The sequence below is a fragment of the Trachymyrmex cornetzi genome, unplaced genomic scaffold (genome assembly GCF_001594075.2).
Source record: "Trachymyrmex cornetzi isolate Tcor2-1 unplaced genomic scaffold, Tcor1.1 scaffold138, whole genome shotgun sequence".
NCBI classification, from domain to species: Eukaryota; Metazoa; Arthropoda; class Insecta; order Hymenoptera; family Formicidae; genus Trachymyrmex; species Trachymyrmex cornetzi.
The window spans coordinates 20,398-40,391 of NW_017295960.1; the positions used below are offsets into that span (position 1 = coordinate 20,398).

At 35.9% G+C, this 19,994-nt stretch overlaps 3 protein-coding genes across 6 annotated transcripts; 2 read left to right on the top strand and 1 right to left on the bottom strand.

Annotated features, from left to right (window-relative positions):
* Window positions 1-1,027: 1,027 nt before the first annotated feature.
* Phf5a (PHD finger protein 5a) lies at window positions 1,028-2,886 on the top strand. Its single transcript, XM_018522910.1, has 3 exons — window positions 1,028-1,276; window positions 1,355-1,545; window positions 2,705-2,886. The coding sequence occupies exons 1-3, from the start codon at window positions 1,225-1,227 to the stop codon at window positions 2,792-2,794; spliced, it is 333 nt and encodes a 110-aa protein (XP_018378412.1). The 5' UTR covers window positions 1,028-1,224; the 3' UTR covers window positions 2,795-2,886.
* On the top strand, window positions 2,800-11,372 carry LOC108771035 (tRNA modification GTPase GTPBP3, mitochondrial). Of its 3 annotated transcripts, none has more exons than XM_018522907.1 (4): window positions 2,800-2,847; window positions 8,864-9,037; window positions 9,845-10,805; window positions 10,872-11,372. In XM_018522907.1, the coding sequence occupies exons 2-4, from the start codon at window positions 8,932-8,934 to the stop codon at window positions 11,110-11,112; spliced, it is 1,308 nt and encodes a 435-aa protein (XP_018378409.1). In that variant the 5' UTR covers window positions 2,800-2,847; window positions 8,864-8,931; the 3' UTR covers window positions 11,113-11,372. The 3 variants fall into 3 exon arrangements, with proteins under 3 accessions (XP_018378409.1, XP_018378410.1, XP_018378408.1); XM_018522908.1 differs by lacking the exon at window positions 2,800-2,847 and adding an exon at window positions 7,175-7,202; XM_018522906.1 differs by lacking the exon at window positions 2,800-2,847 and adding an exon at window positions 7,310-7,531.
* Hinfp (Histone H4 transcription factor) lies at window positions 3,148-7,044 on the bottom strand. Of its 2 annotated transcripts, none has more exons than XM_018522905.1 (6): window positions 6,987-7,044; window positions 5,656-6,178; window positions 5,050-5,386; window positions 4,669-4,984; window positions 3,580-3,877; window positions 3,148-3,509 (listed from the first exon to the last, which is right to left on the bottom strand). In XM_018522905.1, the coding sequence occupies exons 2-6, from the start codon at window positions 6,139-6,141 to the stop codon at window positions 3,288-3,290; spliced, it is 1,659 nt and encodes a 552-aa protein (XP_018378407.1). In that variant the 5' UTR covers window positions 6,142-6,178; window positions 6,987-7,044; the 3' UTR covers window positions 3,148-3,287. The 2 variants fall into 2 exon arrangements, with proteins under 2 accessions (XP_018378407.1, XP_018378406.1); XM_018522904.1 differs by having other exon boundaries at window positions 6,938-7,001.
* Window positions 11,373-19,994: the final 8,622 nt, after the last annotated feature.

Sequence of the window (19,994 nt, forward strand, 5' to 3'; positions counted from 1 at the left end):
TAACTCGTGATATTACTGCGGTAGTTTAGTAGAGTTAGCGTTTCAAGACCGGAAATTTTTCGGCGCGCGTTTCTGTGGGATTACATACGTAGTATATAAATTCACATAAGAATCATACAAGCATTAAGATCCAGCTAGACCGTGTAAGGCTTTGATTTCTTTTATAAACTTTTATATAAATCAAATAATAAACTCCACTTCACTATTGAACACGTCGGACACAATAAACGTGGGGTGATCCCAATTGATCACGGCTCGATTGGACACTACCAATCACAGCGACCGGTGCTTAGGAGCTTTGTAGTCCAAAGCGCTGTGAGTAGCTCGTGTCCAATTGAGCCGTGTCTAGGGAAATGCTACAGTATACGTTACGTATACTATAGTATTTCCCTAGACTTTCCCTACACGTTTCTTTTCAAGAATAAAGCTCCTGTTAGCAAGACCGTTCGAAAAATAATTATTGGACAAAAAATAAAATTGTTACGGACGTGACAGCTGAAAATATAAAAGTATTTCGTAATTGGTTGAATTTTGTTCCGCTGCCGCATGAACCGCTCAATGTGACGTTAGCCTTAAGACTCTACAGCTGAGTGAGAGTTCCTTGCTATTCGTATTTTTCTAGATCTAAAATTCTGATTGGATGATGTAAAAAAAAATACACCGATGGCTGCGTTCAGCAGAAAAAACAGCTTTGCAACTGTTGTAAAATTCTTGAATATGATTGGTTTATGCATTTAGATCGAATGAGGAACTAAAGGCAAGACCAATCATATTGAAGAATTTTACACAGATGCAAAGCTGCTTTCTCTGCTGAAGGATGCTTTTCCATGCTGACGCTCGACTCTCATTTCAGCGTCAAAACAGGTCACGTTATCAAAATTGATATTCGTCAATTTTGATCGCGTGACCTGTTTTGACGCTGAAAATGAGCGTCGAGCGTCAGATGAAAATCCAGCTGTATGCAGCTAGTAATAACACCAAGCGCTCGTTCAACCGTTGAGTCCGCTGAACCAGAGAAAAGAACAAACCTATTGCACTGCGTGCACCAGTTCAGTTCAGAGAGTACAGGAATAAACTAGAGATTTCTTGATGATTACAAATTGTAATAAATTGATGGAAAAAGTGAAGACGAAACTGAAATCATTAAACGACCATTTAGACATCGATATAATCGTTTTCGAAGTGCTTAGTCTTTTCAAGAGTGAATAACGGCGTTTAGTAAACATGGCCAAGCATCATCCGGATTTGATCTTCTGTCGCAAACAACCGGGAGTCGGTGAGTTGAGGTTGAGTCTAACCCCTGTCAGTCAAAACAAAATACTTTATTTTAACAATTATCCTTTTTTTTATTAAGCCATCGGTCGACTGTGCGAAAAATGCGACGGCAAATGCGTCATCTGTGATTCCTACGTGAGGCCGTGCACCTTGGTTAGAATATGCGACGAGTGCAATTATGGTTCTTATCAGGGACGTTGCGTAATATGCGGTGGTCCCGGCGTTTCGGATGCGTATTATTGTAAAGAATGCACAATACAGGAAAAAGACGTAAGTATAGGTTTTTTTCATTCATCGATTGATCAATCACATGCGCAAATGCAACTTTGCTCCGTAAAAGCTGCATTTGTGTATAATGCATTAATTAATAAATAAAAAAAAATTTTTACTTCTAATTATCTTAGATTGGTCTATTCTTTTCAGCAGAACTTCTTATAGAAACTTAATACTAGTAAAATTATTACCAAAAATTAAATGTAAAGTATGTATTTCTTTTCTTTTTAATAGTGATAGGATAGGATTTACTTAACTTAAATTATATACAGGGTATTCTATAAGTTTTGGCCAATCGCTTTTGTGTAGATAGAGCAAACTAAATTGAGTCGAATTCTTTATTATTTTGCAATTTTTGCAATGGTAAGAAATTATTGAAAACCAATATTTAGTGATTTTTGGTAATTAATATCTCGTTAACCATTGCGAAAATTGCAAAATAATAAAGAACTTGACTCAATTTGGGTCGCTCTATCTACACAAAAGCGATTGGCCAAAACTTACGGGACACCCTGTATATTATATTTTTCAGAATCCAATTCTTAAATCGAGAGAGAAACATATAATAAATCTAATTAAAATAATGTGTAAAATTTTGTTAAAGGGCTATATACATTTCATGTATATGTATGTGACCTACAATTTAATGCGGGATCTGAATGGTGTTGGTGTTCAAAGATCTCTTAATCACCAGTTGGAGTCATTTTCAACTCCTTAACGCGAAAAATCGCATATGTGGGTGCAGGTGAGATTGAACTTGGATCTACAGATCACGAGTCAATTCCACTGAGCGGCAAGCCACTCAACGCCTCGAAAGATAGTAATTAATTACTTATTAAAGTAATTAATTACTTATTACTTATTACTGAACAACAATGCTGTCAATAGTTAAAATAAATAATTACTGACTTTCAGTATTGACCAGTATTAGATTTTTGTAAACGATTTTGTACAATTTATTCCCTTTCTAATTTTAAGAATTAGAAAAAGATAAAATTTTAAACTAAGATTAAAGTTGATCTACAGAAACAGACATTTTCTTTCCAATATGGAATGCCGCAAGAAGTTCAGCGGAAAAGAACAGACTTTGTATATTTACAAGTTTTGTATCCAGTTTGTATATCCGCAAATCGAATATCCTAAATCCTGTTTTCAGAGAGACGGATGTCCCAAGATAGTCAACTTAGGAAGTTCAAAGACAGATCTCTTCTATGAGAGGAAGAAATATGGATTCAAAAGAAGATAATTACACTTTTTCTATATAGAATTTTTCCTAAAATAACATTACGAGAGCATCAGGTAATTTATTATTTTTATAAAAGTATCATTATATACGATGGCAACATAATTTTTTGTTTCGCAATATAATAATAGATAATTATGGATATCTTAATTTTATATATTAAACTAAGCTCTGTAAGCATGAATATAGCAAAGACAAAATAAATATTCAATTTGTTATATATATATTTTATTGTTCTTGCTTTGTAAATTGGCATACTTTATTGTTCTTGCTTTATAATCATTTTTGAAAATATAATTTGTTAAGGTGGAAAAAATAAAAATCAATTTTTTCAAAATGAAAAGATGCGAGGTAAATAAATTTTCGTTGCACATTTGTATCAAAACTGAACGGAGTAATAAATGTAAGATACAACGCCTATAATGCAAAATCATAGAAAGAATACATAATGTAATAATATAAATATACAAAGAATATCTTTCTAAAGATATCAAACTTATGTTAAAATTAGCAGTGGTTCTTCCGATGGCGGTAGTTCTTTCGTTTCTTGTATCTCGACGATCTCCTGTTTTATGATATTCCCTTTTTCGTCTACGTCATCGATAGATATTAAAATATTTGATATAACAGGTATGAACTTGTCAGCGCCATTCTCTGCCATTTCCTCTTGTGAATCCTGTACAGCTTCTTTCATTTCTTCCGCATTATCTTCAACAATCTGGAACAAATCATTATATGATTTCCGATGGAATAAAACTGTTAAATAATGTTAAGTTAATGAAACTCACTTTTACTGTTGTCAGCGAGGTAGTTTGATTGAGCTCTATTTTATAATTTTTATCTGGTAAATCCGCCTCTTCGACGGGCAACATGTTTTCTTCGTCCACAGCCTCGTATCGAACCATCTGTAGCCTGTAACATCCATCTTCTTCCTGTGTATAATGGAAGCGTTTGTGTCCGCTGGGCAATTGCAATCGATGGGCCTCTATAAGGTGCTTTGTCAACCTATAACTCTTTCGATATTTAATCGGGCATTCGTGGCAACAGTACCATCGTACTGCTAAACTATGTACTCGTTCCAAGTGCCTGTAATATATTTAACCAGGGTTGGATAGTGCCAAATTAAAAAGATAAAAGTTAAGTTAAAAAGTTAATTAATTTTAACTTAACTTAGTTACATTTTAGACTCTTAACTTTTTTATTTTATTTAGTTACATTTTATCCGTAACTATTAATTTTTTATTTAATTCTTTGAAGTTAAGTCTCAGACATAATATGCGGCAATAGCGATAACTTAAAATGAGGTGAAAATGGCAAAAGTGAGCAAATTTACTAAGTGTTGACCAATGAAATTATAAATATTCTAGTGAATTTGCTCACTTTTATAATTTTCACATCATTTCAAATTATATTATACAATCGACCCCCAAATTTCAATCTGTCAGAAACTGTGTATTTCGATGTATCTAGTTTCTGATAGGTTGAAATCTATTCCTTATTACTATCGTTACTCCCTCGTATTGTGTCTGAAGCTTTAGTCAATCACAGGCTAGTATTCATAGTCGAATCTTATATACTAAACAGTATATATAAACAAAACATATAAATAGAGTATTTTCTAAATGAAGTATATATTTGTCATTTCCGTTATTTGTAAGACTGAAGTTAAAAAAACAAAAAAAAATAAATTTAACTTTAACTTTTCAATTATTTTTTTTTATTAACTTAACTTTTAATTCAATTAATTTCATTATAACTTATATCTTAACTAAGTTAAATTTTCAATAACTTAACTTAGTTAAAAAAAAGTTAACTTACCCTGTATTTAACAATCATCAAATAAGGAATAAGTCATTAATGAAGAGCTTTATGATTACCTATCCAAGGTGTAAGCTCCCTTGCACGTGTAAAGACATCCCTCGAAGTAGCAAGAAAAATTCGGTCCATTAGTATGGACAGTCATGTGAGAATCAAGATCCTGTTGCGACTTGGCAGCATGCGAACACAACTGACATGGAAACGTTCTGGTTGACATGTGACGGTATCTGACGTGTTTTGCCAAGCCTGACGGCGATTCACAGCTCATATCACATAGACTACATTTGTAATTGAACACATGAGATCTCATGTGATCGCGCAAGATTCCTTCGGTCGGATAAAACTTGTTGCAGTGTGAACAACGGAATCCTTGCACTGTAAATTCATGATGTATTGGAAGAAAATGAAAGAGATGCCGGAACGTAGGATGAATTTATTACCTTCCAAGGGAATTTGTCGCTGGCAATGTATGTGAAATTTCGTCTTTGAGGCGAACGTGATACCGCAGTCCGGGCAGGCAATTATTTTCTCTTTGGTATGACATCTTACATGATCTCGTAATCTGTACAAGCTGGTATATTTGCCATTGCATCCGGTCCATTTACAATCGATCCCGTCTTTGATTCTGTTGCCACGCGGGATATCAGTCATGTGTACAGTAACATGATACAAGTACATTTGATAATTCGTGAACGGTTTCAAGCACTCTTCCCATCTGCACAAATGTGGAGGTGAGGAATCTAAAATGTTCTTCCATTCTGCATCTCTATGACATTTCTGCAAAAAAAATTTTAATCTTTAACATTTATTCCACTAATGATCATGTGGAGGTTTTCCAGCAATAGACACAGTAATCATTTCACCTTTGTCTGAATCATAAAAATTTATACAATATAGTTAGGCACCAAGACTTGCCTTGACTGAATACTATTCTTTTCACTCATTTGTGGTGACTATTTAATTTTTGTTTAAGATTGACAAATAAGAAGGTAATGATTTGCTGTGTCATCTGTGTCTCTTGCTGAAAAATACCCATCGTTACTTACGGGTAGTTTGATTTTTGCGCGAACATTGGATCCAATACACTTCAACTTAGTGTGATAGGCATGATAATTAACATGTCGTATTACTTCATCGCCTACATCGGTGTTATATGGACAATCTTTCCACTGACACACATAGACCTCGTTGTCGTCTTTTACGCTTATCTGTATGTTAGGTATGTGACTCGAGACATGCCTCAAAAATTTGTCCAAATAATTGCTGCGAAACGTGCATTCCTTCCACTCGCAGACCAGATCCAGCACCTCGTCCTTCAGTTGCGTTCCCACTTTACGTTTTTTCCCGCCACATTCTGAGACAGAGTCGAATTCAGAGTCCGTGTTGTACCAATCATCGCATTCCAATTCGTCTAGCTTTTGCTTGAGGGATTCCTCTTTGATATAGAAACAATTCTTCTGGGATTCCACCCAGTTGTCACATCTATCCAGTACTACTTCGTTCGCCGTCAGTTTTACCTCTAGATCCTCCATTGCGCAAGGACAACAAATCTAACGTTATGTCTTGTACCTAGAACGAACGTCTTGAGTATTAGTCAAGGATACATACTTTCTAAAACTTTTAGAGTAAATCTTATTCTAAGCGAAATCTCACTTTAAAAATTGAAAACCGAACCACTCTTTTTCAAGACTAGGACCCAGTTTCACAACTCAAGGTTAACTCTTAACCGAGGTTTAATTGATTTCTCATCTCTTTCCAATTCTAGCATTAGAAAAAGATGAAGAATAAGTTAACCATGGTTAAGAGTTAACCATAAATTGTGAAACTGGACCTAGCTTAATTTTCATTTGTTTAGTGAGTTTCCACTCTAAGGCCCAGTTTCACAACTTACGGTTAACTCTTAACCGAGGTTCAACTTATTCAGAATTTTCCAATTCTAGAATTGGAAAGAGATGAGGAACAAGTTGAACCTCGATTCAGAGTTAACCGCTTGATTAACCGTGAGTTGTGGAACCAGGCCTAAAGAATTTAAAGTGTAATTCAGTAATGATTACTCTTGTCTTAGAAAAAATCTTTACTTATACACCCTTACGAAAACTGTACTCCTAAGTTTTACAGTTTGAAGTACAGAATGCAAGTAAACCTTCACTTTATAGCAATTGATAGAAGAAGGTTTATAGTTTTTTCCTTATAATTTAGAACCTCATACTCTATAAATTTTTTTAACAGAACCTGACTCCAAAGAGTGAAAATTGAGCCAATCTTAAAAAAAGAGTGGTTCAATTTTCAATCTTTAAGAATGAGATTTCACTCTTCAATAAAACTCACCTTATAAGTTTTGGAAAGTATCTAGTACCAATCATAAAGATTATACAACCGTCTAAAATTTTTCGCTTCAGGTTTAAATGATCCGTTGTTGTAATCCAGGGTTAAACGTGCTGTTGCAGCGCGACATGAAATGGCGATGGTGACGATCGATGGACGAAAGGAATTTTGCTGAATCAGAAACAAATGAAAGGAACTACCGATTCCTAACTACTTCCAATCAAGACATCGACAATACTGATCTCACGTTTCTGCCGCGCAGCACAGCGTTCGTTTCCGACAGTCTCTTCCGTGTCTCACTGTGCGAATCGTGATTCCACGATCGCTGTCTTTTCGTAGTGCACTTGTCGTCCACTTGTCTCACTCGCTCGTTATCTTGTCGACACATGTCGACATTTCGTCTGACGAGCAGTAAACTCACTATGCGCCTGTTTTCGTCTCCGACGAGCTTTCGCGAGCGTTCCTATTCCCTCATCCGTGGATCTTCTCGAAGCGCGCGATTTGTCATATCGCGCGGGACGTCGCGCTATTGTCACGTTACCGCCAACTGTTTTGTGAGCGATCGCAAGGGCACGACCATCTGTGCCCTGTCTTCCGGTTATTACACTTACATTTTGCCCGGCGAGAAAGAGGGAGGGTGGATCTTGGCACGCTGATTCTCGCAAATTTCCCGATAAATTTTCTGGCATTTTTCTGACAGGTTAAGATTCGCTGACTCGGAGACCACGTGTCTTCTCCCCTCCCTCTGATTCGCATCTCATTGATCTTACATGCTCTTTTTTACTAGTGTGTAGATTTAATTTAACTTTTTATCTTTTTCTAGTTCTAAAAATGATACCCGTTTTTACCAATGTAATTTAATTTTCATCTAAAGAATTTTAGAAAAGATGAAGAACAAGTTAAACCGAGATTAAGGTTAATCTTTATTGGTAGAAATGAACAATAATTAGTTTCTCAAAAGAAGCTTTGATCAAGATTCGAATAACTTAATTTGTGTTCATTGCCACCAATGTAGATTAACTTTAATGTAAAAAATTTATACAATTAAACTTGCTTTTTTAGTTCTAAGAATTAGAAAAATCTGTTATAGTTCTTAAAAATTAGAAAATGATAAAAAAGTAAATTAAACCGAAATTAATCTACTGGTAGAAATCTAATTATATAATTCGTCGATTTATGTCGTCTATTTCTAACAATGTAGATTTAATCTTGGTTTAATTTATCCTTTATCTTTTATAATTCTTAGACTAGAAACAGATGGAAAGTAAGTTAGTCACGATGGAAAGTTAATTTACATTAACTTTAGAATAGAAAATGTGGGCATTAATATTTTTTTCCATATATTAAACAGCAGAAATTTTGTAATTCTGTTCGCGCAAACAAGAGAAATGAGTATTATTTGATGTGTAAATTACCTGCAGAACAGAAACTAACAATATATAACGTTATTTAATATTATTTTCTCATTCAATAATATATCCTATAATTGTAATAAAATACATGTACTCTTTAAATTTTTTGAAGTGAAATCTCTAAAGAGTGAAAATTGAGCCGGTTACTTTCAAAAAAGAGTGAGATTCACCTTGAAAGTTTTAGAGAGTACATAACAATTATTGTAATGCTGAATAGGAAATTGTATTGTTAATATTATTTTTAGTTAGTTTGTGTTCTGTGGGACCGATTAAGTTAGTCAAAATCCCTCAATTTTAATCAAATGATTAATGCCACGTTTCTTCTTTTGTTTTCTTCGGTCTTTGCATGCTTTACAAAACAGCACCATACTAAACCTTGCGATCTATGCTGTTAAAGTGAAAAAAATTGTTTTTGCAATTTTCTTCCTTTTTTCTTGGTGTATAAATATGAAGTGCATTATTATAAATTTACATTAAGCATCATAGATACCAGAATTAAACAAAAATGTTTGTTAAGGCCACGGAAAATGCGGCGTGGCAGTGGTGAGAATATCAGGAAGCCGGTCTCTAGACGCACTGAAAAAGATGACAAGCATATCCAAGTTGGAACCGAGGAGAGCCTTCCTGCGAAAGATACGCGATCCAGAAACAGGAGAGGTCATCGACAATGGACTTTGCTTGTGGTTTCCCGGTGCGTGCAATTCTCACCTGTTTAATCCTCTACCAACAACTAGAATTTAGAGGCATCAGTACATCAGATTTTTTCAGAGTTTTATATAATCAAGAACAATAAAAATTTGTTCTATTTCTTCAAGACCTACTGCTGATGAAAGAATTAAAATTCATGTTGTCAACGAAGAGTTAACACATTCGATGACCCGCATGTTTTTATTTTTATATTTTCTTATAAATTTAAATTATAAGTACTCATATATTTCGCTTAGAAATTTGACGTATATTTTAGAGGACAGTCTCTAAAGAACTGCAAGAAACTTGGCCGGAACTGATTCGATTCTCCTTGAAATGTTGTTAAACACAAAAACCTAAGACATATTTTTTTATATCAATTCAATCTCACAATCTGATTTAGATGTAAACGAAAGATGTAAATCTCCTTCGAAGCTAGCACTTATATTTAATTCTTATCGATTATCAACGACACGGTGAGTTATACAGAGAAATGTTTTAAACAAAACTTTTATGTTTTTTTTATATACTTTATAAATATATATTTAGATTTTTCAAATCTATAAAAATCTAACATTTTGAATATCCTCATTTCCATTAAATTTTGAGGGTTTAACTCTTTAAATCTCAAATTGGGCCGATATAAAAATATGTGATTTTAGAATTTTGCGTTTAATAATATATTTCATGGAGAATCAAATCGTTTCCAGTTGTGATAGCTTCTTTGTGAGTGGCGACGAAAGAAACGAGGAATCTTCTATCACAGGAATGCCTAAAAAATCACATGTCTGATTAGAACAACCGTTTGTAGGTCCGCACTCGTTCACCGGTGAGGACTCCGTGGAGTTTCATGTACACGGGGGATCAGCGATCTTGACGAAGCTGATGCAAGCCCTCTCGAGATTGCAGGTGCATCCGGCGCTGCCGGGTGAGTTCACCAGACGCGCCTTCTATAACAATAAGCTGGATTTGACGGAAGTGGAGGGCCTGGCCGACTTGATAGAGGCCGAGACCGAGTGTCAAAGGAAGCAGGCGCTGCTACAGGCCGATGGTATCCTGCGTAAGCTATACAACAGCTGGCGGAAAGTGCTTTCGGAGTCCGTGGCGAGTATCGAGGCGTACATCGACTTCGGCGAGGAGGAGAACATCGAGAGTGATGTGATACAGAACGCGCACCACGCTCTCAAACAGCTGATGCGAGAACTGGAGGAACATCTGGCCGACGGCAGGCGCGGCGAAATTCTACGCAACGGAGTAAGGACCGTAATCATCGGCGAACCCAATGTGGGCAAGAGCAGCCTGCTGAATCACCTGGTGCAGCGAAATGCCGCCATCGTCACATCCATCGCCGGCACCACGAGGGACGTCATCGAGCTGACCGCGAACATCTCGGGCTATCCTGTGCTGATAGCGGACACCGCTGGTATCACGGAGGACACCGGGGATATCGTCGAAGCCGAGGGTGTCCGTCGAGCGAGAAGTCACGCGGAGAATGCTGATTTTGTGGTCGTTATGATGGACGCGTTGAAGTGCGCAACCAGTGGTTTGACTTATAAAGACTATATACGCGAATATCTGTTGTCATTGGGAATACAGGAGCTACTGGCGAAAATTGGGAGAGAACGTTTTATCGTGATAGCGAATAAAAAAGATTTATTGAAGGAGGAGGAGAAACGGCACCTCGACGACGCTGAAGCAGTTCTGGTATCTTGCAGAACGGAGGACGGTTTCCAGGATTTGTTGCGATCGCTGACAGATCACTTCAGTAATATGTAAGACAGAATGAACAATAATTATTAACACTTGCATTCGTGATTATATGGTAACATTTTGTTTAGATGCGGTAATCCATCCACGGAGTGTCCAACCATCAGTCAAGCAAGGCATAGAAACCATTTGGATCAGTGCTTGAGACATCTGCAAAAGTACTTCGAATTTTGCACCAACAAGCAGCACGATATGGCCATAGCGGCGGAGGAAATCCACAAAGCGATGCGGGAACTCGGAAGAATAACGGGACACGTTAGCACTGATGAAATATTAGACATTATATTCAAAAACTTTTGTATCGGCAAATAAAGCGCCGGTATTTGTATATAAAAAACGTTTTTGTGTTTCCTTATAAGATACTTTGCAACTTTTTTTTAAATTGCCGAGTAATTGCGATCAGATAGTTAAACTTTATGAGCTATTTGTGTATTATATACGTATAACAAACGGAAGACTGCAATGTTAAAGATGTATGACATGTATTAAAACTATCGTTTTGAAGGCGATATCGGTTCCTTAGCTGCATGGAAAGAACAGTTTTGTTAAAGTATCTAAAAATCTTAGCGCCGTGTCTCCTGATTTAGCTAGATACAGATCTAAAAATAATTTTGTTTGAATTAAAATAATATGTAAGACGCTTAACTTGGGGCTAGAATGTTAAAATTTATTGCAGTATTGCCATCAACATTTAAGTGTTCTATATAATTACTTTGATTGTCTAAAACAAAATTATTTTCAGATTTGTATCTAGCTAAATTTTTGTTACTTCAGCAAAACCGTTCTGTCTGTTGAAGAGAGAAATTAAAATACAAAGCGCAGTTATATCTATATTCTTTTTAGAATGACATGATATATTGTGATTAAGTGTGATTAATTAGAACGTATTGCGGCGGCGTGAAATAAATGGAAAGAAGGGAGCCTTCATAAGCATCGTATGTTTATTAACAATGTTACACGCACAATCATACATAGAACAACCTTTTGCCTGATTATAAGATATCGATACCCTACGCGTTATACACTGATAGGGCTCCGTTAGTGGTTTCAAGTCGTTATCTGTATGCCATGTCCGTGTTATGTGTGCTAATTGCATCTCGTTATTATGACATTTATCATAATAACTCCGCTCGCTCTCGCAAAAAAGGATCATTCAACTTGGCGAAATAACGAAAGTAAAACAACTCGAGTGAGGGAAAGAGAAAAAAATAAAAAAAAAGAAAAGGAAATAAATCGTATACAAAAATTCGCTTTCTATAACTCGAACGATTCCTTTACATGTCTTACAAATTTGTGATATTTGGAATAGAGAAAAGCGTGTTTCTCTATTAAAAAAAAAAAAAAAGAAAAAAAAAGAGATTCGAGTTGTATTATGATCGACCATTAAATGGTATTATTATAAAGTCCGTTATGCAACTGCTAATGAAATTTTTCGTTTTCTAATCATGCTTATCGCGTTAATTTCATTTTTACATTGACAGCGTCCAAATTTTAACAAATATATCTTTTTCATATTGTTTGCACGGTGACTCCTCATATCTGCTGATTAAGGATTGAATTCTCACGATTCGTTGCAAGTCACCCGTGAAATTTTATGCGCGCAGCGAGAGATCACCAGCGAATATGCTATTAATATAATATGATCAGTCCATATAAAGAAATCGAATGGCTTATAAATATATATAAAGATTTGGCGGATTCATCACGCGACTCATCACACTGCGCAGGATTCGTCGCTTATTCCTCCTATTTCTCTGGTGTCCCCTTTTTTTTTATATTATATAAATCCGATGTGTAGAATCCTCAGAGAGTAGATTGCTCGTTTGTACAATTGCATACAATAGTTTGAGATCTATCCGAAAGCAAACTGACTCGCGCTGCACGTCCGAGACGCATTTATTACGAAGATCGTTTTCATTTTCTATCTATACATGTTCTATTTTCTTCCACCCAATTTTTTTTTTTATATATAAAGCCTTAAATTATTGCGCGAGATCATCCGATCTCGCAAAAGAAGCAAAATTTTGCTACGCATCAGTTCTCTTTTTCTGCGGGACCGAACCAATCACGCGCAACTGTCTCTGTAATCCTTAAATGCTACTAAAATTGAAATTTCGTCTAATTCTCACGAAAAATCATAGTAGAATTTAAAGATTAATGCGAACCTGGTGAACCGCTTGAGTATATCCGTCAATAAATTAGAACGTTACTGCATAATACATAACATTCTTTTACTTCAAATACATTCTTTTATTTCAAATATAATAATTGAATGTAAGTGTATAAACGAAATCCAGATTAGAAAAATTGATAAACGTAATTAGATTACAAACATTTATATTTAGGCAATATTTCTCGTTTAAAAGGCACACAGATCTGTGCGCAGGATCGGATACGGATGAACACAAGCGGTTTAGAAGGTCCTTCGTACCGTGGCAGATACGAACGAGAAAAGAGAAACGAAAGAAAGTCTGTCGAGGACCGAATCGAAGACTGGTCGATTCCTTCTCTCGCTCCTAAATGATCCACGACTCTTCCCCGTATCGGGATAGACGTCCACATTCGTCCATTTCACTTCCAGTTCTTTCTTCATCTAACACATCCCTTGTACGGTGGAGGATACGAGGAAAGAAAAGCGACAGTGACAGCTCTATCATGGCCTTCAAATCAAAATTTAAAAAAATTAAAAGTAACATAATTTAAAGCTTTATATGAAAAGATATGAAAGAATATAGAACAACGGAAGATGAAAATGATCTCGAGGACAAGTCACGAAGGTACTATAAAAGCGTAACGCAGTTTAAAAATGCAACACAAGTCAAATATTTTAATATATTATAGTTTTACTGATCTCTCTCTCTCTCTTCTCTCTCATACTATATTCATAGATAAATTTGTTCGTGACTCATGAAATGCGTATTGGTCCACGGAAACGATCTTTCTATTCCTAAAATGATCCTGAAAACCTGCTTTGTCTATTTCCATTTCCTTTCTTCGATAATTTCTTTTTCCTCTCTTATGTTTTTCTTTTATTAAATAAATTAATAATTAATTCTTTGAGACTTTTTCACATGTAATCTTTAATAATAATTCATATATCGGTCTAAAGTCACTTGTAAGTTAAATCATTAAAGTATTTTTATGAAAGACGAACGACCAGTTAGTGTAAAAGAAGAGCACGATATGATAAATTTAAATAAATTCAAATAGAAAAAAAATTCAATTATCTAGAAAAATGGAAAATGGAAATGAAACAGATTTTTCGGATCACTTTTGGAATAGAGAGATAATATTCCTGGACCAACTGGGAATGAGAGAAAGAATAGGATGGAAGTCTTTAATTTGATCCATGAAAGGCCTTTTACTTATTCGCTTTTCTCTCTTTTCGTATTCTCGCTCATTAAAGGCGCTAAGTTTGACGATAATTAGATTATCGCGAGCGTCACCTAGCAATTCATTAAACGACAGAACAGCACTGCTGAAATGATACAATTAATTTTAATAGAATGCTAATTATATTTGCGAACATTAAAAATTTCGGTTCAATTTCGCGAGATTGTTCAGAAAGATTCTATGGAGACGTTCATCATTCCGATCGTTTTCGTTCACTGCAAACTCCGACGAAATGAAGTATCGTCAACGTTTCTCGCACCTGTTTCTCTTTATAATATTATTGCGCACCAATTTACGCTGCATAAAAGTGGAATGTGCGCGTCAAGATTAATTCCATGCAAAACTTATCAGTTTTATGAAATATAATTTTCTCTAAAAATCATTTTAGAGAGAACCGATTGTACCTAATAAAAACACATGTATCTTAACACACTTTAATACTCGCGTTGTAAAGTCGCTCATAAATTTCGGAAAGGTCTGTCTACTTATTATTCAAGAAAGTACAGCCCTTAGAGAAATCTGAACGAACGATCGCAAGTTATTATGCGGAAAATTATATCGGAAGAGAAACTATTTAAAAAAAAAAAAAAAAAAATACATAGGTATATCGATTGAAGGCTTTTTAACGTCAGGGACAATTAAGTCGCGTCGTTCGGTTTCTCGAAATGGAATTGGCTTCGACTCGCGGAAATCTCGAAGATAAATCGGTAACATCTCCGAACCGAAACAATGATGGTACGTCGCTGTTCTTGCGAAATACAGGAATAGAGCATGGCTGCACTTTCGGTTCCGAGGCACCGGGATTAGCGGCCGATGGCACGGATCTTCCGTACGGAAAGCAAGGGAGACGAGAAACCGCATGTTTCGTCGTCTCGCTCTAGCGAATGTATGTCTATACGCACATACACATTCTATACTTTGCATGTAAGTAATGCCTATTTTCCAAAGATATACGTTATGTGAAACACGCACTCTTTCGCAATCACTGAATCACGCGGGCGATTCCTACCCTCGTGTCGACTCGCTTGGACCGGTTTGCTCCCCATTCTTTCACTCCTGCCTCCTTATCGCTCGATTCACGCGTTTCTATGATTTCTTGACCAAGCAAATTAATCATAGGCGTTTCCCAGCAAGAATACATACATGTAACACAGTGAATCTACGATTACATCTACACGACATTCTTAATCGAGTTTAATAACATCCGTAGTTATGAAACTGGCTAATCACAGTCGTTTCATTCCTCCGAGGAACAGCTATGATTAGCCAATTTTATAACTACGGATGTTATTAAACCTGATTAAGAGTGTCGTGTAACAGATTATAATTGTAACAGAGACAATATGATTGGTCTATATGTCTAGATTCATAAGGAACCAAAGTCAAGGACCAACTGTATTGAAGAATTCTACAACACAGTTGCAAAGTTTCTCTGCTGAACGCAACCATTACATCCTTGTTTGCCAATGTTAAACAAGAATAAAGTGTGTTGCATGGAAAAGATAGTTCTAAAGTAGCCAAAAAATTAGCTAGATACAAATCTGAAAAGAATTTTGTTGGGAACATAATTATGTAGAAATAAAATAAATAAAGGACTCCAGAAAATAATACAACAAATAACGAAATAATAGCTATAGGAGCCAGCGCAGGAGACGGTGCGCAAATCAACAAAGTCGATATTCAATAAAATTTGCTATCTTATAAAGTCAGTATTAACTCGGCCTGCGAACTGTGGACAGCACACTTCCGCGAAAGACTACAAAGGCTGACGCGAACGCGAAAAGTACATTTACGTGAATCAAGACTCAATTACTATCCAGGCCCTTTGACGCAATTTACGCATGATGAACTTATAATGAAAAAAAAGCGTTGCTAAACTCGCTGAGGAGATCGCTCCTGTCGTACGAAAAATGGAAAAGGCAAGATAGATGATGACGGTGTTTTAAAGGTGTTATTCGAAAATGGCTTAATGGGTCTAGAAACTCCAACAGATTACAGAGGTGTAGGTTGCAATTTTATCAGCACAATTTTAACCGTCAAAGCAAATTTTATCGACTTTGTTGATTTGCACATCGTCTCCTGCGCTGACTCCTGTAGCCGTTATTTCGTTATTTATTGTATAATTATATAGAATATTAAAATTTGTGGCTAGAATGTTAAAACTTTTTGCACCACTATCATCAACGTTTAAATATTTTACGTAATTATTTTGATGGCGCCCAACAAAATTATTTCTGTAGTTAGCTAAATTTTTTGATACTTCAGTAAAACCATTCTTTTTCATGTATCCTTACTGGAAGCAGGGTTGGTAAAGGCTAATGGTTTTTTTTTTTAAGAATAAAACATATTGTGTTTCTTTTTAAATATGTTTTCAATGCTTCAAAATTTTAAACAGTACTATAAAAAACTTGTTTAAAAAAACATCGATCAAGCATGATTTAAAACATGTTTTCTACCAACCCTGATTGGAAGACGCTTCATCCCTCCCATTTCCGCTGATTTTGTATTCTGGCATGTATACACATTGGGTGCGTTTCGTTTTACGCATGATGCACATGATACATCATTTTATCCTTGTTTAAAGCCTATTTTATAATTACGTAAGCGTAGTTGTAAAAATTAATCATGTCGAACATTCTCCTCATATTTGGCTGAGATCGGTCAATTTTTACAACCACTGACAACGCTTACGCAATTGTAGAATAATCGAAGAGAACCACCTAACACTGGGAGAAGATACATTAATTTCCATTGAAAAAGAAACAAAAGCGAGTCTCTATTCCCCGAGAAGACTCTGGCTTGATCTACGGATCTTTATAACAGTCTGGCACTTTGTCCTTCATAAGAGAGGGAATATAGAAGAATTGTAGAATGGGCTTAACATATTCCGTGAATAACTAAGGCACTATGAGTATTCGCATCCACGGGTAGCGACTCCAGTATGATTGGTATGGGGTACTTTATACACTGAATGATTCAATCTATGAAATTCCATACGCTAAATTTTATATCTGTATGTTATTTGGTCGGAGCCCTTGTGGCAGATTTTTGTCCTGAACATAGCCATATCTTTCCAACCTACCTAATTTATATCCATTGCACATTAGATGCATGTCATGATATCAATAAATGATCGATCCAATTCAGAATCTATGATGCTTTTAAATTCATTTGAAAATTTTGCGATAGACAAAAACAATGTTACAGTTTAAGAAAAATAACTCAGTTTTATAATTTGACATCAAAATCTGACGCGAAATCAAAAAATTGTTTTGATGAACAAAAGCTTAAATTACATAATGAGAGGTTTTTAGAAATTACAAACATACGAAAAATGCAACTGCATTGCTTGAAGGATGTAGTGCAATTTTTACAAGACAATTTATCTTCGGGAACTCCATACACTAAAAAATTTTACTTCACGCCCCTGTAATCCGACATTTTTAGTCCTTTTCTCACTCTCTTGCTCTTTTCCTCAATCCCTTGCTCTCTCTCCACTCCACCACTAAACTAAGAAGATTGAAGAGAGAACAAAGAGTGGGGAAAGGATTAAAAATGGCGAATGCGAATACCTATATTATAGTGCTCTAGAACATGGACAAAATGATACATTATGCGCATCGTATGTAAAATGGAACGTCCTCGTATATCATATACGTACATCAAAACATTATAGAAACGCGCCGTAAAAATCGGTCTTTGAAGGAGGTGTGCATACACGATTTTGCTGTAATTTTTCGCCAGTTTTTACCAATCTTCCATTGGGAAGCTAATGTTCGATCATATTGGCAACGTCAATTAATACCGATCGATCCATGAATGATTCAAGGAGATTATAAATGATATCCTAAAAAAAATATTTTACATGCAAATTTATGATTTAGTATAGTGATGATTAATATATTATAGATGATATTAGTGTGTAGTATTGATTTGACAAAATTACAAATTCTCCTCCTGTGTTTTTGTTTTTAGAAAAGCAAATATGTACAATCGTAATCAGTATTAATCGGCGTTGCTCTCGGCCCCAATACTTATAATACTAACAAATCTCTCGCTCCCTTTCATTCTCTCTTTCTCTCTCACTATTTTACTGTGCCACTTTTACACAGCACTATGTACAAAAGAATATACTACTTACAGATTATCAACGGTGATTTACCGTAAAATTCCTGAACCATCGCAACTCAAAATGGCGTATGCACACGCAGATATATGTATAATTTGACAAGAAAAAAAAATAAAGATATCGAAAGTAAATGCCGATCGTAAGAAAACTAAAAATTATGCCGTTTGTTGGTGCTACACCAAATGCATTTGCTTAACTAAATTACTCCTTAGGAATCAATCTACAGTTACGATTAGCTAATTCCGATCAACGTATCCCTTATTCTTCCGCTTTCCGGGACATCATGCAAAGAAAATACGATGAATCAGAATTAGGGCTGAATTGAATTTTAAATAAATTTCGAAGTTCAAGTCTAAACGAATCTAGAAACGCGACGAAATCAAACTCGAAGGGATCTCCGCGTTTCTAAATTTATTCGACGGACCAAAGGGATATGTCACGATCCGTGAAATGCAACACCCGACGACTGGATCGGAAGTTCCCTACGGCTTTCTCGATCGAGCCGTCCCGCCGCCTGACGCGCTTCGCGTATGTTCTATTGTATATTCGCGATGTTACTCTTTTTCATTTAGTATAAAAAGTCTCATCCGGTGACACGTCAATTGGTACGTAGGCAAAATCCGAAATTCGATACACATTCGACCTATACCTTAGACTCGACATGCGTACTTTAATGAAGAATCCTTAACGATTAATCCTTACACGCGTATTAATATGTGATGCTTATGAGTTTATGAGCTACCTATACTAAAGGAAAAAACATACACCACTGAAAGATTATATTTTCTTATATCCGCGATCACGCGTTATTAGCTACTCGGATCGCCGCGCAAAGCTACTTTTTTTTGTTTTTTTTTGTTTTTTTTTTTAATCTTTTTGCACTGTGCATACGCTTAGTGGAGATGTAATGTTTCGCGGTAAATGGGAGCAAAATTTGAACGATATGCGTCGCTCTATACGTGATAATAAAAATCGCTACACGACTCTGCCTCGTTCACGATTTCCTCATCTCTCTCTTCCCTAAATTCATGTAATCTCTCTCTTACGCGCACTCATCTCAGACATCATTACACCACCACCCCATATACAAATAGTGAAGCACATTAAAAACGTAGCGATAAGCTAAGTATTATGTAAGTATTGGAAAACTTCCACTAATTCTATGCAAAGTATAGCTTGTAGAATATCATTCATTAAAACTAGAACTTACATGATAATCGAGAAGAGAGAGAAGAATTCTACCTCGCCTGTATCTCGCGGGGCAAAATTCCTCTCTCTATTCTCTTTCTTTTTATCCTCTTTTCTGTTGAAGCGCCGTTCCGTTCTCCACGCTCGAATACTCCTATCTTTTCCAGGATTCGTGCGCGTGACTCGGAAAAGCTAATTCAATCAACACATGGCGCCACCGTCCCCATCGCGTACAGCGGTCGTGATTTAGGTACTTCATACATAGCGTGTATCCTTGTATATCATCCCATCCTTGCAGATTCACGCTATAGAATACATTACATCGTAAAATTACAGTTGAGCTCAACTCACTATGCCCTGCCGTGTCGTTCGTATGACGGAAACAAGCCAAAATCATCCTGCTTTTCCACGCTTACAGTAAAATGCATCCTTTAAAACGTTACGTATGCGTGCCAACGTTGATACATGGGCGAGAACGTTGGCC

Excerpts from the sequence above, each read along its gene's own strand:
- Phf5a (XM_018522910.1), top strand. The coding sequence starts at position 1,225 with ATGGCCAAGCATCATCCGGATTTGATCTTCTGTCGCAAACAACCGGGA. Across the intron at positions 1,277-1,354 it reads TCGCAAACAACCGGGAGTCG|CCATCGGTCGACTGTGCGAA; the intron begins GTGAGTTGAGGT and ends TTTTTTATTAAG. Across the intron at positions 1,546-2,704 it reads GCACAATACAGGAAAAAGAC|AGAGACGGATGTCCCAAGAT; the intron begins GTAAGTATAGGT and ends TCCTGTTTTCAG.
- Hinfp (XM_018522905.1), bottom strand. The coding sequence starts at position 6,141 with ATGGAGGATCTAGAGGTAAAACTGACGGCGAACGAAGTAGTACTGGAT. Across the intron at positions 4,985-5,049 it reads GCGACAAATTCCCTTGGAAG|TGCAAGGATTCCGTTGTTCA; the intron begins GTAATAAATTCA and ends ATGAATTTACAG. Across the intron at positions 3,510-3,579 it reads CCTCGCTGACAACAGTAAAA|ATTGTTGAAGATAATGCGGA; the intron begins GTGAGTTTCATT and ends GATTTGTTCCAG.
- LOC108771035 (XM_018522906.1), top strand. The coding sequence starts at position 7,321 with ATGTCGACATTTCGTCTGACGAGCAGTAAACTCACTATGCGCCTGTTT. Across the intron at positions 9,038-9,844 it reads ACTTTGCTTGTGGTTTCCCG|GTCCGCACTCGTTCACCGGT; the intron begins GTGCGTGCAATT and ends AACCGTTTGTAG. Across the intron at positions 10,806-10,871 it reads ACAGATCACTTCAGTAATAT|ATGCGGTAATCCATCCACGG; the intron begins GTAAGACAGAAT and ends CATTTTGTTTAG.